This window comes from Ylistrum balloti, unplaced genomic scaffold (genome assembly GCF_031769215.1).
Source record: "Ylistrum balloti isolate Yb309-2 unplaced genomic scaffold, AGI_CSIRO_Ybal_v1 Utg369852, whole genome shotgun sequence".
NCBI lineage: Eukaryota > Metazoa > Mollusca > Bivalvia > Pectinida > Pectinidae > Ylistrum > Ylistrum balloti.
Window position 1 is genome coordinate 789,923 of NW_026782004.1, and position 21,596 is coordinate 811,518.

General features: G+C 36.6%; 1 protein-coding gene across 1 annotated transcript in view; it reads right to left on the minus strand.

Moving 5' to 3' along the window:
- Positions 1–21,596, minus strand: part of LOC132545702 (WD repeat-containing protein 90-like) — a 31,404-nt gene continuing 9,808 nt past the window's right edge. The window contains exons 18-42 of the mRNA XM_060209392.1: positions 21,469–21,539; positions 21,113–21,277; positions 20,818–20,957; positions 19,802–20,063; positions 19,501–19,671; positions 18,953–19,081; positions 18,575–18,702; positions 17,790–17,842; positions 16,816–16,962; positions 15,289–15,389; positions 9,585–9,779; positions 9,040–9,142; positions 8,056–8,177; positions 7,087–7,243; positions 6,484–6,725; positions 6,169–6,313; positions 5,804–6,003; positions 5,130–5,219; positions 3,746–3,865; positions 3,031–3,271; positions 2,613–2,743; positions 1,775–1,948; positions 1,534–1,656; positions 1,078–1,162; positions 1–252 (exon numbers count right to left, since the gene is read on the minus strand). Of these exons, the coding sequence (XP_060065375.1) occupies positions 98–252; positions 1,078–1,162; positions 1,534–1,656; positions 1,775–1,948; positions 2,613–2,743; positions 3,031–3,271; positions 3,746–3,865; positions 5,130–5,219; positions 5,804–6,003; positions 6,169–6,313; positions 6,484–6,725; positions 7,087–7,243; positions 8,056–8,177; positions 9,040–9,142; positions 9,585–9,779; positions 15,289–15,389; positions 16,816–16,962; positions 17,790–17,842; positions 18,575–18,702; positions 18,953–19,081; positions 19,501–19,671; positions 19,802–20,063; positions 20,818–20,957; positions 21,113–21,277; positions 21,469–21,539 (3,650 nt within the window). The 3' untranslated portion in view covers positions 1–97. The remainder of the gene's footprint in view (positions 253–1,077; positions 1,163–1,533; positions 1,657–1,774; positions 1,949–2,612; positions 2,744–3,030; positions 3,272–3,745; positions 3,866–5,129; positions 5,220–5,803; positions 6,004–6,168; positions 6,314–6,483; positions 6,726–7,086; positions 7,244–8,055; positions 8,178–9,039; positions 9,143–9,584; positions 9,780–15,288; positions 15,390–16,815; positions 16,963–17,789; positions 17,843–18,574; positions 18,703–18,952; positions 19,082–19,500; positions 19,672–19,801; positions 20,064–20,817; positions 20,958–21,112; positions 21,278–21,468; positions 21,540–21,596) is intronic.

Genomic DNA, 21,596 nt, shown 5'->3' on the forward strand with positions numbered 1-21,596 from the left:
AATGATTAGGTGATCACAGGAGCCTCGCATTACATGTTCCACAGTTAGTATAAAACAAATTTCTATGCCTTTTAATGACAAAACTTATTGACCATAGTTATACATTCACTTCCCATATGAGTATTTCTGCATGGGCCACAGAGAATAGATATTTACTATCAGCAGAGAATTTGACAACAGTCACAGAGTCATTGTGGCCAGTAAAATCTTGGAAGCTTCCTTCATAATAATCCATCAGCTTCATCAGACGTTCTGTAAATAAAAAAGACATATGCAATGGTACTTATCCAGTAAGAATTAATTGTTTTATGATATTGCACATCTTTTTAAAATGCAAGTTATGTTTTGATATATTATCACAATATTTTATCTATGGCAATAATTCTGTAATTCTGTGATTAAGAACTTTTGAGATCTATCTACCTATGAAATTTTATGTTGTTACCTCATATGGTTTTAGGATATGTTCCAGACAAAATTATGATGGATGGATGGATGGACAAAGTGGTGACTATATGTTCTCCCTTCAGGGAGCATGAAAAGTCCATAAACAATTCTACATTTCTAATTTTGGTTGTTGGGAGAATAAAGAGGAAAGAAGGCTTTAAGTTGTTTGAGCCTCCAGAACAAACAATTTACCAAGCATTATCCAGATCTATGAGCCCCCATCACTGAAATTTTACCACATATTATCCAGATCTATGAGCCCCCATCACTGAAATTTTACCACATATTATCCACTAAAAGTTTACCACATATTATCCATATGTATGAGCCCCCATCACTGAACTTTTACCACATATTATCCAGATCTCTGTGCCTCCAGCACTAAAAGTTTACCACATATTAGCCAGATCTATGAGCCCCAAGGTATAAAAGTTTACCATGCATTATCCATATCTATGAGCTCCGTGCACTATAGTATACTATGTGTTACCAAGATCTATGCATGATTTACCCTAAGTTCCCAATTCTATAAAAGATCTACCTTTAGACACTATATTTGCAGAGGTTAAGTTTACCTTTAGTTCAAGAGTCATAAGTGACTTATTGGTCCCTAAACTATGAAAGACTTACCATTAGCACCCAAAGCAATCAAAGAGGAGGTGGGGCTCATATCCATACATGTTGACCAATGTGTTAGTGCTGATGTCCGCACCACCTGCACAAAGCAATCATGTTAATGAAGCTGTGATGAGACTAAAATTCTGTTTCAATGTAAACATGGAAAAATATATATACTATAATTCATACAGATTTATTATGTTAATTTAGAAATCTTTCATTTGTTTCTAAATAGTGTCTAAGAGTTTTATTTCCTTAAGATATATAACAGCTATATGATGCAGTTTAATTCACTGTTTGACCCTACTGTTTCTAAATCTTAATTTGTATGAAAAGGTGCTACTCATTTGTGTGTCTATCGTACAGCCTCCAAAGGAATCCATATCTAAACAAGTCTCAGAAAATTAGGAAATTCTCTATCACACAAATCTTTTAGAATTAAAGTTTAGAAGCAGATATTGCATATACCTTGCGTTGTGATAAGCTGTAGAACTGCACATGTTTCTGACTGCCATATCCTGTGTAGATTATAATATCTTGCTCCTCTGGAGAAAATTTTGCAATACTTGGGGGCAGGTTACCATATAAGCCCTGAAAAATTGCAAACAAAAAAATTTCATACTCATATCCAGTATCTATTAATAATATGTGTATGTCAAACTTTGTGATAAACAACCAAAAGGAATCTGATATCAACATATCTACCTACCTGATCTTGTTTAGCGATGACAGCGCCATCTGGTGTGTATGCTGGAGCTGGGAATGTCAGCCAATCTACCAGTTCACAGAAGTCCTTTGACCAGTCAGCAGACCAAACACTGACACGACGGTCAGCACTAGTGGCGAGCCACAGTAGTGGGGCAGTGATACCTACATCTTGGTCCTTGGTTCAAAACAAACAGCTATTTATTGCAATTATCAGCCAGGTCCTACATCAATACACAGTGGGCTATTATAGATCTTCCATTATCACAGGTAGGCTGTTATTATTGATAATGGTCACAGGTGGGCAGTTACAGAAATTGGATTGCCACAAAATAATGAAAGTAATTACACATTGAAAATCGTTTCAGTACTGTATTTCAGTTAATTCCAAAAATGACAACTATCAATTTTTAAAAATGCACCCTTTATATTTCAGTATACAGTGCAACATCCCAATCCTTCTCAAAACCAATCATTATAATATCTACAGAGTCTTTAATGCATTCAGTAACTTGGACATGTGTAGTTTAAATGCCAAGGAAAAATCTATATCATAGTATTGTACAGTATAGCATTCAACCAATTATATCAGGGTTTAGACTGGTCTACTTCATTCACTTCTGAAAACTCTACCCTCCCCAAATTGGCATGTTACATACATGGTCAGTTTGGGAAGTTCCTATGTACAATTACTTGCTATTTAAAAATGTAGGCATAGTTAAAAAAGTACACATAAGTGGTTTACAGTAACTAATACTGATGAAATACATAATTATAGTATCTATAAACACTATAGTATGCTTATTTATAAAATCACACAATATCTATATTGGTTTGTGTACCTGTTTGTCTGTGACATCAATACTGGTGATGGGGGCACCCTTGTGGTCATTGATAACACGGACAGTCATTCCAGTGGTGGGACTGCTGACTGCAATCAGGCCATCACTTCCTCCAGATATTATCATTCGTCCTGAACAAATGTATCAAAATGAAATCATTTTCCGTGCTAGATATGAATTCTAATAAGTTTTAATGAAAGAGATTATAACTACAAACATTTCCTAATTACTTTTTGTATAAAGTGTTTCGAACAATCTTTCACTAGTTATATCTATTAACCTTCACCAAGCAGAAGATTCATTGTTCGGGGAAAAAGACCTTAGTTAGAGTATCTTGTTTGTGTTGGTAACTGATAAAACATCCAGTTTTGACTTAATATATTGAAGTACTACACACATCCCTTTCCTTGATACCTACCATCAGAGGAGAAACTGATAGCAGTAACAGCGACTGCATGAGGGTGCATCTTGAGTACCATTTCCACCTTATTAGGGTCAAACAGGCGTACAGTGCCATCACTGTACCCAGACACAAGATGAGGTAGTTGATTATTCTCTCGATGCTGGTGGGCCACCACAGGGGCCTCCTCCACATTACTTACTGTTGTCATGGTGACAATGTCTGGACCCGAAGGGGCAAATGCTACACAGGTGCAAGACTGAGAAACAGAAATCCAAAGTTAGAATTTACATGAAAAGTTTATATAACCTACCAATTTATGGGGTATCTTGTACTTTATAAGCATGCCAAGAAAAAACACAAACTTTTCTTCTTCATATAGAGACGAGATCATAACACCACCTCGACCGGAGTCTTTAACACAATAGTTTACAACACTTATGGTAAAAGGAACATGTGTATTTATTCTTCTTGTTTTGTTACTGTTCCAAATGATGCATTATAAAGTGTAAAATATAACATAATACTAATTATGTAAGACTCGGCTAAAACTTCTGTAAAAGGGAAATAACGAAAAACTGATGCAATGTGGCCAATACATTTGTGAAGTATTTTAGTCCAAACTTGTAGCAGATGTTGAACTGTTTTAAGGTAACAACTTTGTAAGTGAGGCATAGCTCCTCAAAAATAGCCAGAAAATGGGTTAAGGACTGAAGAACTTAGGAGCAACTACCTGATCCCGGACTTGGAACTGTAAGAGCTGTTCTCGGTCCTCGATTGACCAAACACGCAAACTTCCGTCATTAGCACAAGATGCCACATGGGAACTACTGCAGGAAGATAGGCCGTTCACCTGGTAAAAGAACACAGTAAATCTACATTAAATAGGTACATTAAGGCAGTAAACACATACATCAAACTTATTTCTGACTGTGGTTCACATATCCATCACATTTTTATAGACAACAATCACATAAATGTACATCACAGTTAAAATTATTTAAACACAAACAGGCTATTTACTGTATTCTATGCAATGCAAAATGGACTTGGACTTCAAATTCAGGAATGATTTTTGCCTTCGTTTTTTTTTCAATTGAAACAAACCAAATTTATTCTACACAATTTAGATAAAATTATGACAAGGAAAATTAATAACTTCCATCTGATATCTGATACAGAAAATATTGATCTTTACTGTATCTTTTTCATTTATCAGTAAAAAGATATAAATACCAGGATTATTTTATCTAAGTCTATAATTATCAAGTACAAATATATTTTTAAAAAAGTATTGGAACAAATTTTGCAATTTATATCTTAGTTTTAAGACATTTTAAAAAAAGATACAGGTAAATTTTTGTGATTAACTTACTAATTTTCCTAGTGTTATCACCATACTGCTGTTCTTATTCCCATTAAAATATATTCAGGGGTCAGGACTCAGGATATTTTATACAATTCCTTGCTTAGTTAAATACGTAGTATGAATGGAAAAATAATTTGGTTACAAAATTTTGAATACAGGATTTTTTAACAAAATATGAAGGACATTGTATATGACAATAGTACCAAGTGTGTTTTTCTTTTCTTAAACCACCTAGTATGTTTAAGAATTTATTGAAACAAGAGTACTGAAACCGCATGTGATATTTTTTATTACAGATCATATTAACATTTAATTATGTCAAAATAATCAGCTCTATTATTTAAACATGGATTTTGACCCAATTATATTTGACTCCTAAATTAATGATTTGGTGAAAAAATTTCGAGTTTGGAGAAAATTTTGTCACAAGAATTTCGAAAGGTGGTGTGAACCCTGGGTGACTTTGAGTCGTACCTACCCTAGACATGTGACTTTGAGTCGTACCTACCCTAGACATGTGACTTTGAGTCGTAACTACCCTAGACATGTGACTTTGAGTCGTACCCACCCTAGACATGTGACTTTGAGTCGTAACTACCCTAGACATGTGACTTTGAGTCGTACCTACTCTAGACATGTGACTTTCAGTTGTACCTACCCTAGACATGTGACTTTGAGTCGTACCTACCCTAGACATGTGACTTTGAGTCGTAACTACCCTAGACACGTGACTTTGAGTTGTACCTACCCTAGACATGTGACTAGATACCAGGCGGATACTTGTTCTCTCAGGCCAGTTGATGTACCACAGTGTACCGGAACTTGTACCCACAATTCCCTGCAACCAAAACAATAAATTATACATAAATGGAATTAATGTACATTCACTTAGATATTACAAGACCTTCATGATAAGACATAGATTTGCAGTGTTTTACAATATACAATAGTGACTACAAGTTAATCTCAGTCATTTACGTTGCTATTGTCAAATGTGTTAAGAATACACGAAGAACATGCTAAATGCTGAAAAATCAAGTCACACAAATGCAGTGAGTTGACACATTCAGTAACAAAGTTACAAGTAATTGTGTGTCTTTCATGTCCTTACTTGGCCATATCATCAGGAATTAACAGAATAACAAATAACTATGTCTTGTGTGTCTTCACTTCCCAATATCATCAGGATTTAGCCAATATGTATGTAGAGAGAAATTAAGACCCATGTAAACTCAAATGCAAACCATGACACAATAAGATAAAAATTCTTAAGTTGATATTAAGCTGATCATTCAATTATGCAACATTGTATACATCCAGTAAAGCAATCCAAGCCATTTTCTATATGTAAGTTTGACATGTAGCCTCAAGAAAAAAATTGTAGCTACAAAGAACAAACACAATACAAATGAGAGGCTGTACCATATCTAGTGCCTCATCAAATGCTAGAGACACAACTTCTCCATCCACATTCATTTCATCTTCCATTGTCAGACCCCCTCCTCGCATGTTATTGTGCTCTCCTGGCAGTCGCATCTCTCCAACACCTACGATGGACCACATTCGAAGATTGCGTCCAGTACTTCCTGTCAGGAGACGGCCACCACGACAAACTAAGGCACCTATATGTAAAATATTCCTAATCAGACATACATCTCCACCCTGTCATTGGACAGTCATCATGAAATAATAAGGAACCTTTATATTCATAATATTCATAATCAAAGGTACATCACCACCTGTGTAGATTGATCACCGGCCAGGTTGGCAACATCATCCTTCCTTACCAATCTCACAGTTGTCTGCCTCCCAGTGCATGAAGCATGTGTTATGACGGGTATCCCAGGCAGACACCTTGCCGTTGTTAGTTGATGCATAAAGTGTGCTGTCTCCTGCATATTCCATTGATGTAAAGTCTACTGATCTGCTCCCCTACATTAACATAAAAAAGGTTTGTAATATTAACAAATTAACCATCATAGTTCCTTTACATGAGATAATCAGTTTGGTGCCTTTAATAGTACAAATAGACATATCACAGAGATACCTTTTTTTAATGAGTTAACAGTAAAAAGTAAATCCTTATGAATCAAAACACTAACCATATGGTGAGTTTGTAAGAGTTCATCTGGAACCTCTGCCTCATGGACATTGAGACACACTTCATTGGACGTTTCATCAAGGAGCCAAAACAGCACGGTGCCGTTCTCCCCCACTGAGGCAAACTCATTGACAGTGTAAGGGTCCCATTTGAGTTCATGGATAGGACTGGTCACTCTGGAACTTGTCAGTATCTCATAGTCATAGGTACTCCATACAACCACACAGCAATCTCTATAATCACCTAGAACACAAGGATTATAAGATGCATAGCAGACCTTACATGAGATTCCAACCGTAGAGATTAGAAGCCTTTGATAAAGTACGAGGAAAAAGTCCAGATGAAAATAAATCCAAGATTCAGTTTATCACAAAAAGCAGATACTTCTACAAACATTCGTGAAGACAGCATTCAAACCGATACAAATTGGCAATATTCTCACTTTATACTTCTTTGGTGACATCATGCCTGCCCCACTTGGTCATAATGGGACAACTATGTGAAACAGAAATTTTAGTCACTAATAGCAAATTAAGAGGATGTAGAAGGTTTTATCAATTTGAAGTATAATAAAGGCTATTGCACTCATTAAGGTAGCACTCACCAACAGATATAAGGAAGCGGTCGTCACGAGAGAAGGCCAGTGAAACGATGTCATGTTCATGGTGCTGTAGGACTTTGTGACATACCATATCCTTAAGGTTCCAAAGACAAATCTGACTGGCCGACAGACCAAAGGAGCCACTAGCCGAGGCCAACATCTAAAGTCAACAGATCATTAGCATAAATAAAATACATGATGGTACTGAGAGGAAGGTTTCGAGAATTGGGAGTCTGATGACAAGGTATATAACTGGACAAACACTGTTTGTGGAGAGAGTTAAATAAAAATTATCACTATAATAATGGACAGTCACACCTTTGCCTAAATAGACTGCAAGGCAATGTTTAAAATCATACCAAGATTATATAGCTTAAAATATTTACTTCATTTATCATAAAATCATTTGAAATACATAGAACCAAGAACACGCATAACATACATAATGGATGTGTGATGTTTCCTGCTGATACCCTAAGGGTGGATACATACCAGACTTATCAGCAACAGTTTTGTTGACATGTTTATTTTTGCTTTATGTAACACATATTATATTCTCTATTAGTCAACACAACAACTGAGAATTCCTGAGCTTAATGAAGTATTCAGAGACAGCCCTACACATCTATTCTCCATCGAGGTCCTCTACTTTTGCCCTCTGCCCTACAGAAGATTTCCTCTGCCCTACATTAGACTTTCCCACCAGACATATATAATTAAAAGGTGTGTGTATGACTAGCCCTGTAGCAGTGGAAGCCAATATGACTAAGGTTAAACTCCCTTGGCTAAGCTGTGTGTTAGCCTGTCTGCTATCAGAGCGGTCCACCTCCCGATGACAACTAACCTTGCATTATACAATGCATCTAGTCCCATTTCCCTCTTCAAACCTTCACCTAAATACATTGTATACATGATTAGGAATACACAAAGCCAATTTGATAACTGCATAGAGAAAACATGTCAATACCTTACCTGGCAATCATTCTGTAAGGCCATTGTTGAGATCTCCTCCACATGTCCTGTAAGATGTCTCTGTTGTCCTGTGTTTAGGTCCTCCACAACAATCAAACAGCCACAAGTGTAGGCAAACAGACCTGTACAAATAAGTGTAGACAAAGAGATCTGTACAAGTAAGTGGAGACAAACAAATTTGTACAAATAAGAGTAGGCAAACAGACCTGTACAAATAAGTGGAGACAAACAGACCTGTACAAATAAGTGGAGACAAACAGACCTGTACAAATAAGTGGAGACAAACAGATCTGTACAAATAAGTGTAGACAAAGAGACCTGTACAAATAAGAGTAGGAAAACAGACATGTGAGTAAGATTGACAAACTCAATATAAGTGTAAGTAACCAGACCAGTAAATGAAGGCAAACAGATCTGATCAAATAAGTTAAGCAACCAGACCTGTACAAACAAGCATATCAAGTTTTGCTGAAGCAATACATGCTGGCCCCCACAAGCTCTTAACTTTAATGATTAACTAATTTTCTAAAAATAGTAACAGCAACCATGACCCAACAACCGTGATATTTGTACTTGTACAAATTGATGCTTTTCAAGTGTGTGAAGTTTGATGAGAATCCCTCCAGGAATGAAGACAACAGAGTGCGGACAATAGTTTTCAAAAATAGCAAAGGTGACCTTGACCTAAAAAAGTTAATGCACTTGAAACTTGTTGTCTTGAAATTGCTTCAGTCCAAATTCCATTTGAGTCGAAATAATTTTCAAGTCCCAATTTTTTCCCTTCTATATCTTTGTATTTTTAGTTCGGATGACTTGAATTTCATTGAGTCGAAATTTCGGTTGGGTCAAGGCAATTTTTTAGTCCCTTCAATTGTAAAGCAATGGAATGATACCACTAGAGCAGTGACAAACTCTCACAGACACAGGGACTGTACAGACACAGAGGAAAGCTATTAACCTGTGTAGTACTTATGTAGTACTTACCTGTGTCAGGATGCCACACCATATTTCCTCTGCCGTTTCCATTGTAGCCAATCACAGACTTGAGTTTCAGACCAGCCTGGTTTGGAGGGGCAGTGTATCTTCTCTGTCAAAAGAGAAAATTATGGGTTACTCAGACTAGAAAAATATCAACATTACTTGAATGACACATAAAAAAATAAAGGTAGAATTATGCATTGGATACTCCATGGTCTATGCGTATAATAGTTCACTGCGGCAGTTATTGAGAGTAACTCTTTCATAATATTTGTCAATGTTTGCATTGCTGAACTATGTAAAACCAGAACTATGTATTACAACTTACCAAATTTTAGGTGGACACCCCAAACCCTCTCAACCCATTCCCACATTGTTTTTCAATGCTTTCCAGAGACATACAAAATATATATAGGATCATGGCAGACTCATAAATAACATAATTACATGGGTAAAGAAACAAGGACAGACAACTTATCAGTTAACAGTTACAAAAGCTTTTAAGTGAAAAATAAAAATAAATTTTTTTGAGAAATGAAAACAAAACACACCTGTGCCATGCCATATGTCTGTTCCCGCTGTATGAAGTGTTTGTGTGAGGAAGGTTTCACTACCTCACCCTCTCTCTTTTCTCCAGGGCTAACCACAGGAGCCTTCTTGCCTTGATTCTGCTTTCCTGCACTGAACCGTTTATGCTTTTGACGCTGGGGACTGGGAGCAAGAGGTTCAACTGCATCTTCCTCATCCTACAAACCAATCACAAGTAATACAATGTCAACATCCTCATACGGCAAACAAATCACAGGTAATATGTCAACATTCTCATCCTGCAAACAAATCACAGGTTATATGTCAACATTCTCATACTGCAAACAAATCACAGGTTATATGTCAACATTCTCATACTGCAAACAAATCACAGGTTATATGTCAACATTCTCATCCTACAAACAAATCACAGGTAATACAATGTCAACAATCTCATACTGCAAACAAATCACAGGTTATATGTCAACATTCTCATACTGCAAACAAATCACAGGTTATATGTCAACATTCTCATCCTGTTAACAAATCACAGGTTATATGTCAACATTCTCATCCTGCAAACAAATCACAGGTTATATGTCAACATTCTCATCCTACAAACAAATCACAGGTAATGCAATGTCAACTAGACCAATGTCGAGGAAGGGCCCCGCATAATACCTACCCCTTATGATTGAGTTTCTTAATATTAATGTGAAAAATGGTAATACAGTATGTAAATAATTGAAAATGGTATGAATTTCATACTGAAAACAAAAATCACAGGTTATATGTCAACACATAGCAATTTTGGTTGTTTTAATGAGTGTTAGGTCAAATATATACATTTGTAATAGACAATGGTGAAAAATGGTTTAAAATGTGATTTTTGAGAATATCTGAATCATATAATGTTCCTGAATATGCTTTATACAAGCATATCAAAGTTATTGTAATTATTACCTAGTACATGAAATCTACAAATATTTGCTTGTGGTCACTGTAGTATGTCCACACTGTGTCACTTGTGCAAACAAATCAAGGTCTCTTGTCCAGACATGATCAATATGCAAACAAATCTCTGGTTAGTATGGAGCAGTTCTCATCTTTACGTAGAAAGCAACGTTGTGTTGGCAAATCACACGTTATATGTCCCCTCCTATGACAGAGGAAGATTGAGTCTTGTGCAAAAAGCAGTTGATGACAGCCTGGACTTCTAAGACATGTCTGCAAACAAATCACAGGTTATATGAACAACAAGTGAATCACAGACAACTTATGGACAGGTGTCAAGTATTGAAAGCAACTTTCATACTGCAAACAAATCACAGGTTATATGTCAATATATGGATCGACAGACAGGCAAACAAATCACAGGTTATATGTGAACATTGAACTCGAATGAGGGGCTTACTGCAAACAAACCAAGTATATGTCAACAATCTCACAAAGTAAGTTTTAAACAAATCCCAAATCATTCCTTCAGAAGATATTCTCTGTAAAACACAGCCAATCAGATTGCAGCAGCCTCATTAAATATACGGAATTCGATGTCAACATCGAACTGCAAACAAAGGGACTATATGTACCAAGTATCATAAGCAAGTTTCATCGAAATCCCATCATTCCTTCAAAATCAAATCACAGGACATGTAAAACATTCAGCCAATCAGATTGCAGCAGCCTCAAACAAATCACAGGAATTTGGCGAACATCGAACTTGAGGGACTTATGTACCAAGTATCATAAGCAAGTTTCATCGAAATCTCATCATCACAGGTTATATGTCAACAGCGAAACGGACAGACAGAAACACAATCACAGGCACCCACATCGCGATGTCAACAATCTCATACTGCAAACAAATCACAGGTTATATGTCAACATTCTCATCCTACAAACAAATCACAGGTTATATGTCAACATTCTCATACTGCAAACAAATCACAGGTTATATGTCAACATTCTCATCCTGCAAACAAATCACAGGTTATATGTCAACATTCTCATCCTGTTAACAAATCACAGGTTATATGTCAACATTCTCATCCTGCAAACAAATCACAGGTAATACAATGTCAACAATCTCATCCTGCAGACAAATCACAGGTTATATGTCAACATTCTCATCCTGCAAACAAATCACAGGTTATATGTCAACAATCTCATCCTGCAAACAAATCACAGGTTATATGTCAACATTCTCATCCTGCAAACAAATCACAGGTTATATGTCAACATTCTCATCCTGTTAACAAATCACAGGTAATCCATTGTCAACATCCTCTTCCTGTTAACAAATCACAGGTAGAATGCCAACATTCTCATACTGTAAATTAATCACAGGTTATATATTGTCAACATCCTCATCCTGTTAACTAGAATGCCAACATTCTCATCCTGTAAATTAATCACAGGTTATATAATGTCAACATCCTCATCCTGTTAACTAGAATGCCAACATTCTCATCCTGTGAACTAGAATGCCAACATTCTCATCCTATAATCCTGATCTTAGTACACACCAAAGTTTGATATTTATTTGTTCTTTAATAGATGGAGTTTTTCCCTTTTCTCTTCTTTCTGCTGCTTTTTTTAATCTTATTTACTTAAAACAAAAATATTCCTATGAAGAAAATGTGATAATAATCTCATCAATGCATTGTCAAATAAACTGATAGGCTATCCGTTTACAAAGAAATATCCTGTCTTTTCATCAATGAGAACTCGGGGTCAATATCACAGCACTCAGAACTCACAGACATGTATATATTTTACCACATTATAATAAAGAGATCCCAGAGGGATCTTGGCGCCCACCATTTGACGATCTGTTTTCAGTTCTTGAAGATTTGTTTATTTTTTTTGTTTGTTTGTTACAGATGTTCATGAACTGGTCTTCATTGAATGTACTCAATGATGGCACAAGATATTTTTATTAAGCACCTATTAGCAAATATCATTTGAAAAAGATCCCAAAGTATTATTAGATAGCAGTCAGTTACAGGTGGATAATGGACAATATGCTTGTGCTGTATTACTGTCAACATCCAAGATGGCTGCCTGTGGGCCACCTTGATTTCAAATCAGTCCAAAACAGGTACAATGCACAACTAGGGACCAAGGGAAACCAATATCTATGAAATATCAGAAGAATCCATCCAGTACTTCCTCAGATATAGCAGTAACAAGATTTTACTCTCAAAATCCAAGATGGCTGCCTGTCAGTCATCTTGATTTCGGAACAGTCCAAAAAGGTATAATGCACAACTAGGAAATAAAGGGAACCAGCATATGAAATATGAGAAAGATCCATCCAGTACTTTCCAAGAAATAGCGGTAACAAACTTTTACTTCCAAAATCCAAGATGGCCACCTGTCGGCCATCTTCAATTCGAATCAGTCCAAAAAAAGTACAATGCACAACTAGGGACCAAGGGGAAACTGCATATGAAATTTGAGAAAGATCCATCCACAACTTTCCAAGAAATAGAGGTAACAAACTTTTACTTCCAAAATCCAAGATGGCCACCTGTCGGCCATCTTGAATTTGAATCAGTCCAAAAAAGGTACAATGCACAACTAGGGACCGAGGGGAAACTGCACATGAAATTTGAGAAAGATCCATCCAGTACTTTCTCAGAAATAGCGGTAACAAACTTTTACCTCTAAAATCCAAGATGGCCACCTGTCAGCCATCTTGAATTCGAATCAGTCCAAAAAAGGTACAATGCACAACAAGGGGCTAAGGGGAACCTGCATATGAAATTTGAGAAAGATCCATCCAGTACTTTCCAAGAAATAGCGGTAACAACCTTTTACTTCCAAAATCTAAGATGGCCACCTGTCGGCCATCTTGAATTCTAATCAGTCCAAAAAAGGTACAATGTACAACTAGGGACCGAGAGGAAACTGCACATGAAATTTGAGAAAGATCCATCCAGCACTTTCTCAGAAATAGCGGTAACAAACTTTTACTTCTAAAATCCAAGATGGCCACCTGTCGGCCATCTTGAATTTGAATCAGTCCAAAAAAGGTACAATGCACAACTAGGGACCAAGGGGAACCTGCTTATGAAATTTGAGAAAGATCCATCCAGTACTTTCCAAGAAATAGCGGTAACAAACTTTTACATCAAAAATCCAAGATGCCCACCTGTCGGCCATCTTGAATTCGAATCAGTCCAAAAAAGGTACAATGTACAACTAGGGACCGAGAGGAAACTGCACATGAAATTTGAGAAAGATCCATCCAGCATTTTCTCAGAAATAGCGGTAACAAACTTTTACTTCTAAAATCCAAGATGGCCACCTGTCGGCCATCTTGAATTTGAATCAGTCCAAAAAAGGTACAATGCACAACTAGGGACCAAGGGGAACCTGCTTATGAAATTTGAGTATTATTAAAAGATCCATCCAGTACTTTCCAAGAAATAGCGGTAACAAACTTTTACATCCAAAATCCAAGATGCCCACCTGTCGGCCATCTTGAATTTGAATCAGTCCAAAAAAGGTACAATGCACAACTAGGGACCAAGGGGAAACTGCATATGAAATTTGAGAAATATCCATCCAGTACTTTTCCAGAAATAGCGGTAACAAACTTTTACCTCTAAAATCCAAGATGGCTGCCTGTCAGCCATCTTGAATTCGAATCAGTCCAAAAAAGGTACAATGTACAACTAGGGACCGAGAGGAAACTGCACATGAAATTTGAGAAAGATCCATCCAGCACTTTCTCAGAAATAGCGGTAACAAACTTTTACTTCTAAAATCCAAGATGGCCACCTGTCGGCCATCTTGAATTTGAATCAGTCCAAAAAAGGTACAATGCACAACTAGGGACCAAGGGGAACCTGCTTATGAAATTTGAGAAAGATCCATCCAGTACTTTCCAAGAAATAGCGGTAACAAACTTTTACATCCAAAATCCAAGATGCCCACCTGTCGGCCATCTTGAATTCGAATCAGTCCAAAAAAGGTACAATGCACAACTAGGGACCAAGGGGAAACTGCATATGAAATTTGAGAAATATCCATCCAGTACTTTTCCAGAAATAGCGGTAACAAACTTTTACCTCTAAAATCCAAGATGGCTGCCTGTCAGCCATCTTGAATTCGAATCAGTCCAAAAAAGGTACAATGTACAACTAGGGACCGAGAGGAAACTGCACATGAAATTTGAGAAAGATCCATCCAGCACTTTCTCAGAAATAGCGGTAACAAACTTTTACTTCTAAAATCCAAGATGGCCACCTGTCGGCCATCTTGAATTTGAATCAGTCCAAAAAAGGTACAATGCACAACTAGGGACCAAGGGGAACCTGCTTATGAAATTTGAGAAAGATCCATCCAGTACTTTCCAAGAAATAGCGGTAACAAACTTTTACATCCAAAATCCAAGATGCCCACCTGTCGGCCATCTTGAATTCGAATCAGTCCAAAAAAGGTACAATGCACAACTAGGGACCAAGGGGAAACTGCATATGAAATTTGAGAAATATCCATCCAGTACTTTTCCAGAAATAGCGGTAACAAGAATTGTTTACGGACGGATGGACGGACTGACGACGAACCACAGACACCGGGCGATTTGAATAACCCACCATCTATTAGATAGGTGGTGGGCTAAAAATATCAAAGAATCTTGACAAATTTCGATGTCAGCTTATAAAAACTTTTAACAACATTTCAGAAATTCATCAAAGACTACAGATGAATACTTACAGAATCCTGACTGTCTATATGGTGCTCAGCGAATCTAGTCCTCAATTCCGGACCAATCAAAATTGCTTCCCTGTCAGATGTACCGGTCACCAAGTCATCTTCTGATAAATATAAATACATCACCATAAGCCTGCTTCTGATTTAATACAGGGCTGTATTTGTTTGTTAATTGGACCAGGGTTGTTCATTTATGAAATGAGGAAATACCTATTGATCTCATTTTACTTTCCGATAATTCTTGACTAAGCCTTTTAAGGCTTGTTATAATATTTGCAGGTCCATCCCCAATTTATGTCTCAAATGTTACATTTAAAATGTCAACAAACCACTTTGTCTACATGCACAAACAGGACCCTGGATACAACATATATCTATAAACACCTTGTGTCTATATAGTAAAGCTGTTGTTCTCTTTACCCCTGATAACTTGTAGAATTCTGGCATCTTAAAAACACTGTAAACTAGAACTGTCATCCAGGGGTCAACTCATATCCCGGCCCCAACAGTGTTATCCATGAAATAAAATGGTTTTTAATTTTGATGACATGGGATATGCATCCTTTTTGAAAAGAGCCTTGATGCCAATTCTAAACATGTTTGTACAAATTTTCAGTGATGGACAAGCCCATGGAAAGCTTTAACATTGGATATAATCATAAAAACAACAGGCTTGCTAATATGAAGCCAACACTCAAATACGGAGGAATTAGGTGTAACATAAAAAAATAAAATAAGTAAAACTTAATCTTGTATCAGACAAGCATTTTCATTGGCAATTTTTTTATGTTATCACCCAATAACATAAAAGAAATTCATGTAATTTTGTAAACGTCGTATTTGATTGGCCAATGTGGTGTAAGAAATTGTCAAAGAAAAGAGTCCCTTACAAATTTTAACAATATTGCAAACAGGCATAACTTTGTAAAATACAAAATAAATCAAACGTGATAAAGATAACACACATTTTCAACGTATAAGGATTGTTGCCATCAAATTTTGTTGAAATCCATTCAGTAGTTAACAGTAGCTGGTACATCGCTGAATTCCCAAACATGTACAAGTTTCCGAAAATGTACGAGCATTATTGCCAGCATGTTGCATTGCACTTAGTAGTATAAGAGTTGACGATATATCATTAAAGCTCAACCTGATATACATCTGCAATGTGTAAGGATTATTGCCATCAAATTTCGTTGAAATCCATTCTGTAGTTTAGGAGGAGTAGCTGGTACATTGTTGCATATACAGAGGGTAGGAGGGACAGCAAACTTGATTCCAGTAAACCCCTTCCCTAAATTTGTTGTTGGGGGAGGAGGGGGTATAATTATGCTCACTAGGAACATTTAAAAGGATTTGATATTTTATTTGTGAGTTATCAATATATCTATACAATGATACATCTTGATACAAAGAAACAGAATATGTTGTGTTGTTAGTTTTGGAGCAATTTCAGCACAAATACAAATGCAACATTTTTCATTTCCCTCCAGTAAGAGTATATGAAGTTCAGCTAAATATGTGGCTTACCTTCATTAGAAACTTTATGGATGGAGCTTAGGTCCTCAATACGACTAGAGGAGTTGTAGCTGATTGGTCGAGGTGGGGATCGCCTTGGCAGCTCAAGATATGATCTATCCTCTATACTTCGTTCCAGAATATCATCTATGCTGTTATCTACAACATCAACAAAAGGTACATACTGATATTCACAATATGTTATTCTAATCATATGGTTTCTGGTCCTATCAATAATAAAGATACTAAAAAGCTTATTCTTATTACAGGCTGGACATTATGAAGGAATATCAAGATAAATAAAACCATGCTATGTTGGGCTGGGCATTACAAATTGTTTGATTTTATATTCTCTTTGAAAGTTTTTTCCACTTCTTTTCTCTTTTCTTCTCTGTTTTTGGTCTTAATGATAAGAATCCAAATCCAAAATGGCTGTCTGGAAGCCATTTCATTTCTTCTGAATAGTCCCAAAATCAAATGTGCACAAAGAGAGACCAAAGGAAACATAAGTATGAAATTTGAGAGATATCCATACAGTACTTCTTAAGAAATAGCAATAACAATCTTTACTGGCAAAATCCAAGATGGCTACCTGTTGGCTATCTTGTTTTTCTAATAATAATAATAAACTTTATTTTCTGAGGATTACATATTTAGCCAACGGCTAATCTTCCATATGGTCCTCTAATCTGATTTCTGATCAGTACCAAACTCAAACAGCCACAGTTAGGGACCTACTGGAAATTATACATAAAAGCAAACTTTCGAAGTCAAAATCCAAGATGGCCGCTTTGTTTTTTCTGATCAGTACCAAAATAGAACAGGCATAACTAGGGATCAAGGAAAGCATACACATGAAATTTGAAAAAGAAATATCAATAACAATCTTGCAAAGTCAAAATCCAAGATGGCCGTCTGTCAGACATTTTGGGTTTTTTTATGTTGATAGTAACTGGTTGAAGTAACTTATAGACTACCATACTCACTCGTCCTGTCTCGTTGTAGTTGCATGTAGTCTTTCTCTTTGTACTCACGACCCCTGGATAAAATAAAACTCAGTTGTGAAAATCAAACAGTAGTCAAAATATTCAAAACACATTCTTCACAGTCCACTGATTTTTGAATTGTGCCTCACTCCACTGTACCACTCCAATTCCTAATGAGTTGTTTACTGAGGAAGTTACTCACTTAACTGAAAAGGTGAGTCATGTCCTTTTTTATAGGTATACTCAATGCGGGTAGACTAGTAGACTCTCTCATTTGAAAGGGAAGGGCTCACTAAGCTGAGCGAGTGTGTTATTCATTATCTGATTAAATAGAGCTAATGACTAAGCCCAATGATTTCTGATAACTATTAAATGCCACTTTTGCAAAAACAAAGTTGAAACAGTTTAGGTGGTCTGGAATGATTCCATAATGAACAAATGCACAGGTATTGGATGTTGGAACTGACATGTGTAAATTTAAATATGCATTTTCAGAATTTCCTGTCTAGCATAAAACAACGAACAAAAGATAAGATACAATCTATTTAACAAATACTTTCTAGCATGGAAATAGGTGTGTACACCGACCATGCTTTATGCTATAATTCTGCTTACTAATAATATTCAGCAAGTTAGTTAATGCCTGGAACCCTCAATCTGCATATGCCAAATATTTCAGCCAAGCCTTCTTCCCAATCTGTGCCTGTCATTTTCTTGCAAATTCAACTGGTCTAATCGTTTCATCTGCTTTACACAAAAGGGACCTAAATCATCTGATGACTTACTCTACTGGCGATGGGGGTTTGGTGGCTAAGAAGTCCCACACATAAATGGCTTCTCCAACACTCAGTAAACCCTGGCCGTCTGGGGTGAAGAGGATCTTGCTCACATTCTCGGAGTGGCCTATGAAGACCTGAGAAAAAAGCATATAGGATTTTATAGATAGATATAACTACACAGGACAGGCATGGCTGGAGCATCATTCTTTTGTCAAACTGTTTGTCAGCCTGAAATCTTCTCTGCATTTACAAGTAATAAATAATTGCAATAACAAAGAAAAGGCCTGTAACAATCTTTGTTTTATAAGTCAGTGTAAATGCATCTTTTCTTTAAGCCAAAATCTGCATAATTTTCTGTTTGACAATGCACATATACAACATTACCTGAAAGTTGATGTCTAGCTTCATGTTGTAGTCCCAGACCTTAATAACTTTGTCCCCTCCTGTTGCTAGGTGACGTCCATTACTCGTAACTGCCAAAGTAGAACAGCCTGTCCTATGGATATTTGCCACCTGTAATAACCACACATCAAGGTGCAGGACATATGTTGTACAAAGGACATCACTAATAAGGACAGTGTACTAACTGCTTCCTTTACAAACTGCCTACAAGTTTTTGTGAGATACAGATTAAATACTGCTTGTTCAAGAAATGAAAACTGAAATATTTAAGACATATTTAAGGCTATCATAGTGAATAATTTACTTCTTTCTCAATACGTATATCTTCTATTGGTAACATCTACAGGAAAATGTTAATCAGTTTTCTAACAAAATGTCTTAATAGAACAAGACAATAAACTAACAATGTTTAAAAGCATTATGTTATGTAAAAAACACAATTTATTGTTGCAGATAACATGGCAGAATAAAATCAATCTGCTAAAGACTCACTTACTTCATCTTAAGGTCTTGTAATTGTGTGTACATACCTCAGACAGCAAACGACCAGTTCTGGCATCAAACTTGAGCAGTTTATGGTTGGAGGTGATGACTATAAGGTGTTCCAAATGTAGTGGGGCAAAGTGGAGCCTGACTGCAGCATCTAGAGAGGATCGCCCTGGATCTGATGAATTCAGATTGGTTACATCTATCCTTACTACCTATAATATACAAAGAGCTGAAGTTAGAAATCAGGCGAACAACAGTCACAGGATTCAATTAACGATACAACATTGCAGAATACACTGAAATCACATAAATGTGAATAACAAACTTCATTAAACAACAAACCTCATCTAATGATTTGGCATCCACTACACAAACTGTGTACTCTGATGGGCCAATAAATGCCATCCTTCGTCCATCAGCACTGACTGACAAAATATCTGGGGAATGTCTGGTTCCTCGTGCCACTGTGTTACCCAGGAGACGAAGGAGTTCATACTTCTCAGATGTAGCATCATAATGTGCCAATGATCCTAGGGAACAGGCACTGTAGAGGAAGTCTCCATTTGGCGAAAAGGCAAGACCTGTGATCTTCCCTCTGTGTTGTCTGCAAGTCACATAAAAATTCTCTTTTTGAGGTCTTTTATGTTCACAAGTTTTTATTTGCTTTTCAAGGGAATGAATAAAAAATGATAAAAATGTCTCCATGAACAAAGTATACACTATGATTGTTTTTATCATAGCTCTTTCTGACACCTCAGAGATACAATAATGTGATACCCTATGCTGGATTTTATACTATGTTCCACCTGTTTAGCCCCTTATCTCAATGCCAAATTCTACTTGGAAATGTACTCACTGTACTTGAAAAACCAAATAGATAATTTGCATTTACAATATTCAATTTTGTCAACAATAGTCTTGCTTTGATGTTATTTAATCAAAATACATAAGACAATGTACATAGTCTTCATTGTGAAAAAGCTTTTCTTTTACATGGACTAGATAGTGGTAACAGAAGTCTTCAAACAAAGTCAAATCAAGTATATCAAAGACCAATGATGGGACAATTGTAATCTATGGTGATATCAAATTTCAAACTCCTGAGGTGAGCGAAAAGTTCAGTTATCTGTAACTTGACAAGAATGAGCCAGATTGGTGTTGGCAAAAATTCTGGATGATATTACTTGCCCTTAGTCACAGTTGGTTTTTTATTATAAAATCTGAGCCCTCATCTCAGACAGGCTGGTCTTCCTCAATTACAGGTAGTAAATGTTACAGGGTTGTTGGGTAACAATAATCTAGTATAGCAGTGAATATCATTCCTTTATTGATGGTGAATAAATAGTGAAGTTTATAACCTGTGTTCAGCCATCATAGTTGTGGTCTGCACATTAAAAACTCTGACAACACCACTCTCAAATCCACAGGCAAATATCTGTCGTGTTGCGTGGTAGTGAATGATACAGGGGCACTCCTCGGGTGCGCTGAAGTCGTACAACTGTAAATACAACCATACAGTTTGTTACTATTGTTATTGAAAATCGTTATTTGAAAATTTGGTCAGAAAAGAAATCTCATTTGAATCACGACAATACCAAGTTTATGTAGAAATTTGTGTAACACAAGAAAAACAAAAAAACAGTATGGCCATACCTGCTGTAGAGTTTCTGAATCCCACACACGAATTGATTGATCTTCAGACACTGTCGCCATGTGTTTTCTGTATGGATCCACTGCCACATCAGCAATACGAGCTGTGTGTGACCTCATCACTGTAGTGTATGCCCGAGTGGAGATGTCCAGGGTCCCCAAGGTACCCTGTAACAACAGCCATAAGTGTATGCTTTAACACACCTACATCTCTACAGCTCTAAAACACACAACAGGATCTCTAACCATTTTTTCAACTATACAAAGTACCTACATCTCTACAGTTCTACGCAAAGATATGAGGATAACTCTCTGTTTTTAGGTGTGCTGTATGAATTATATTGAATGATATAACCTACCATTGAGGTCCCTGCCAATATCTTCAGTCCGTCTGATGTCAGGTCTATGGCTGTGACTGGTCCTTCATGTTCTATCAACATCACAAGATCACAATGAATTTTTTGGGGGATTTGAGTAGATTTAACAC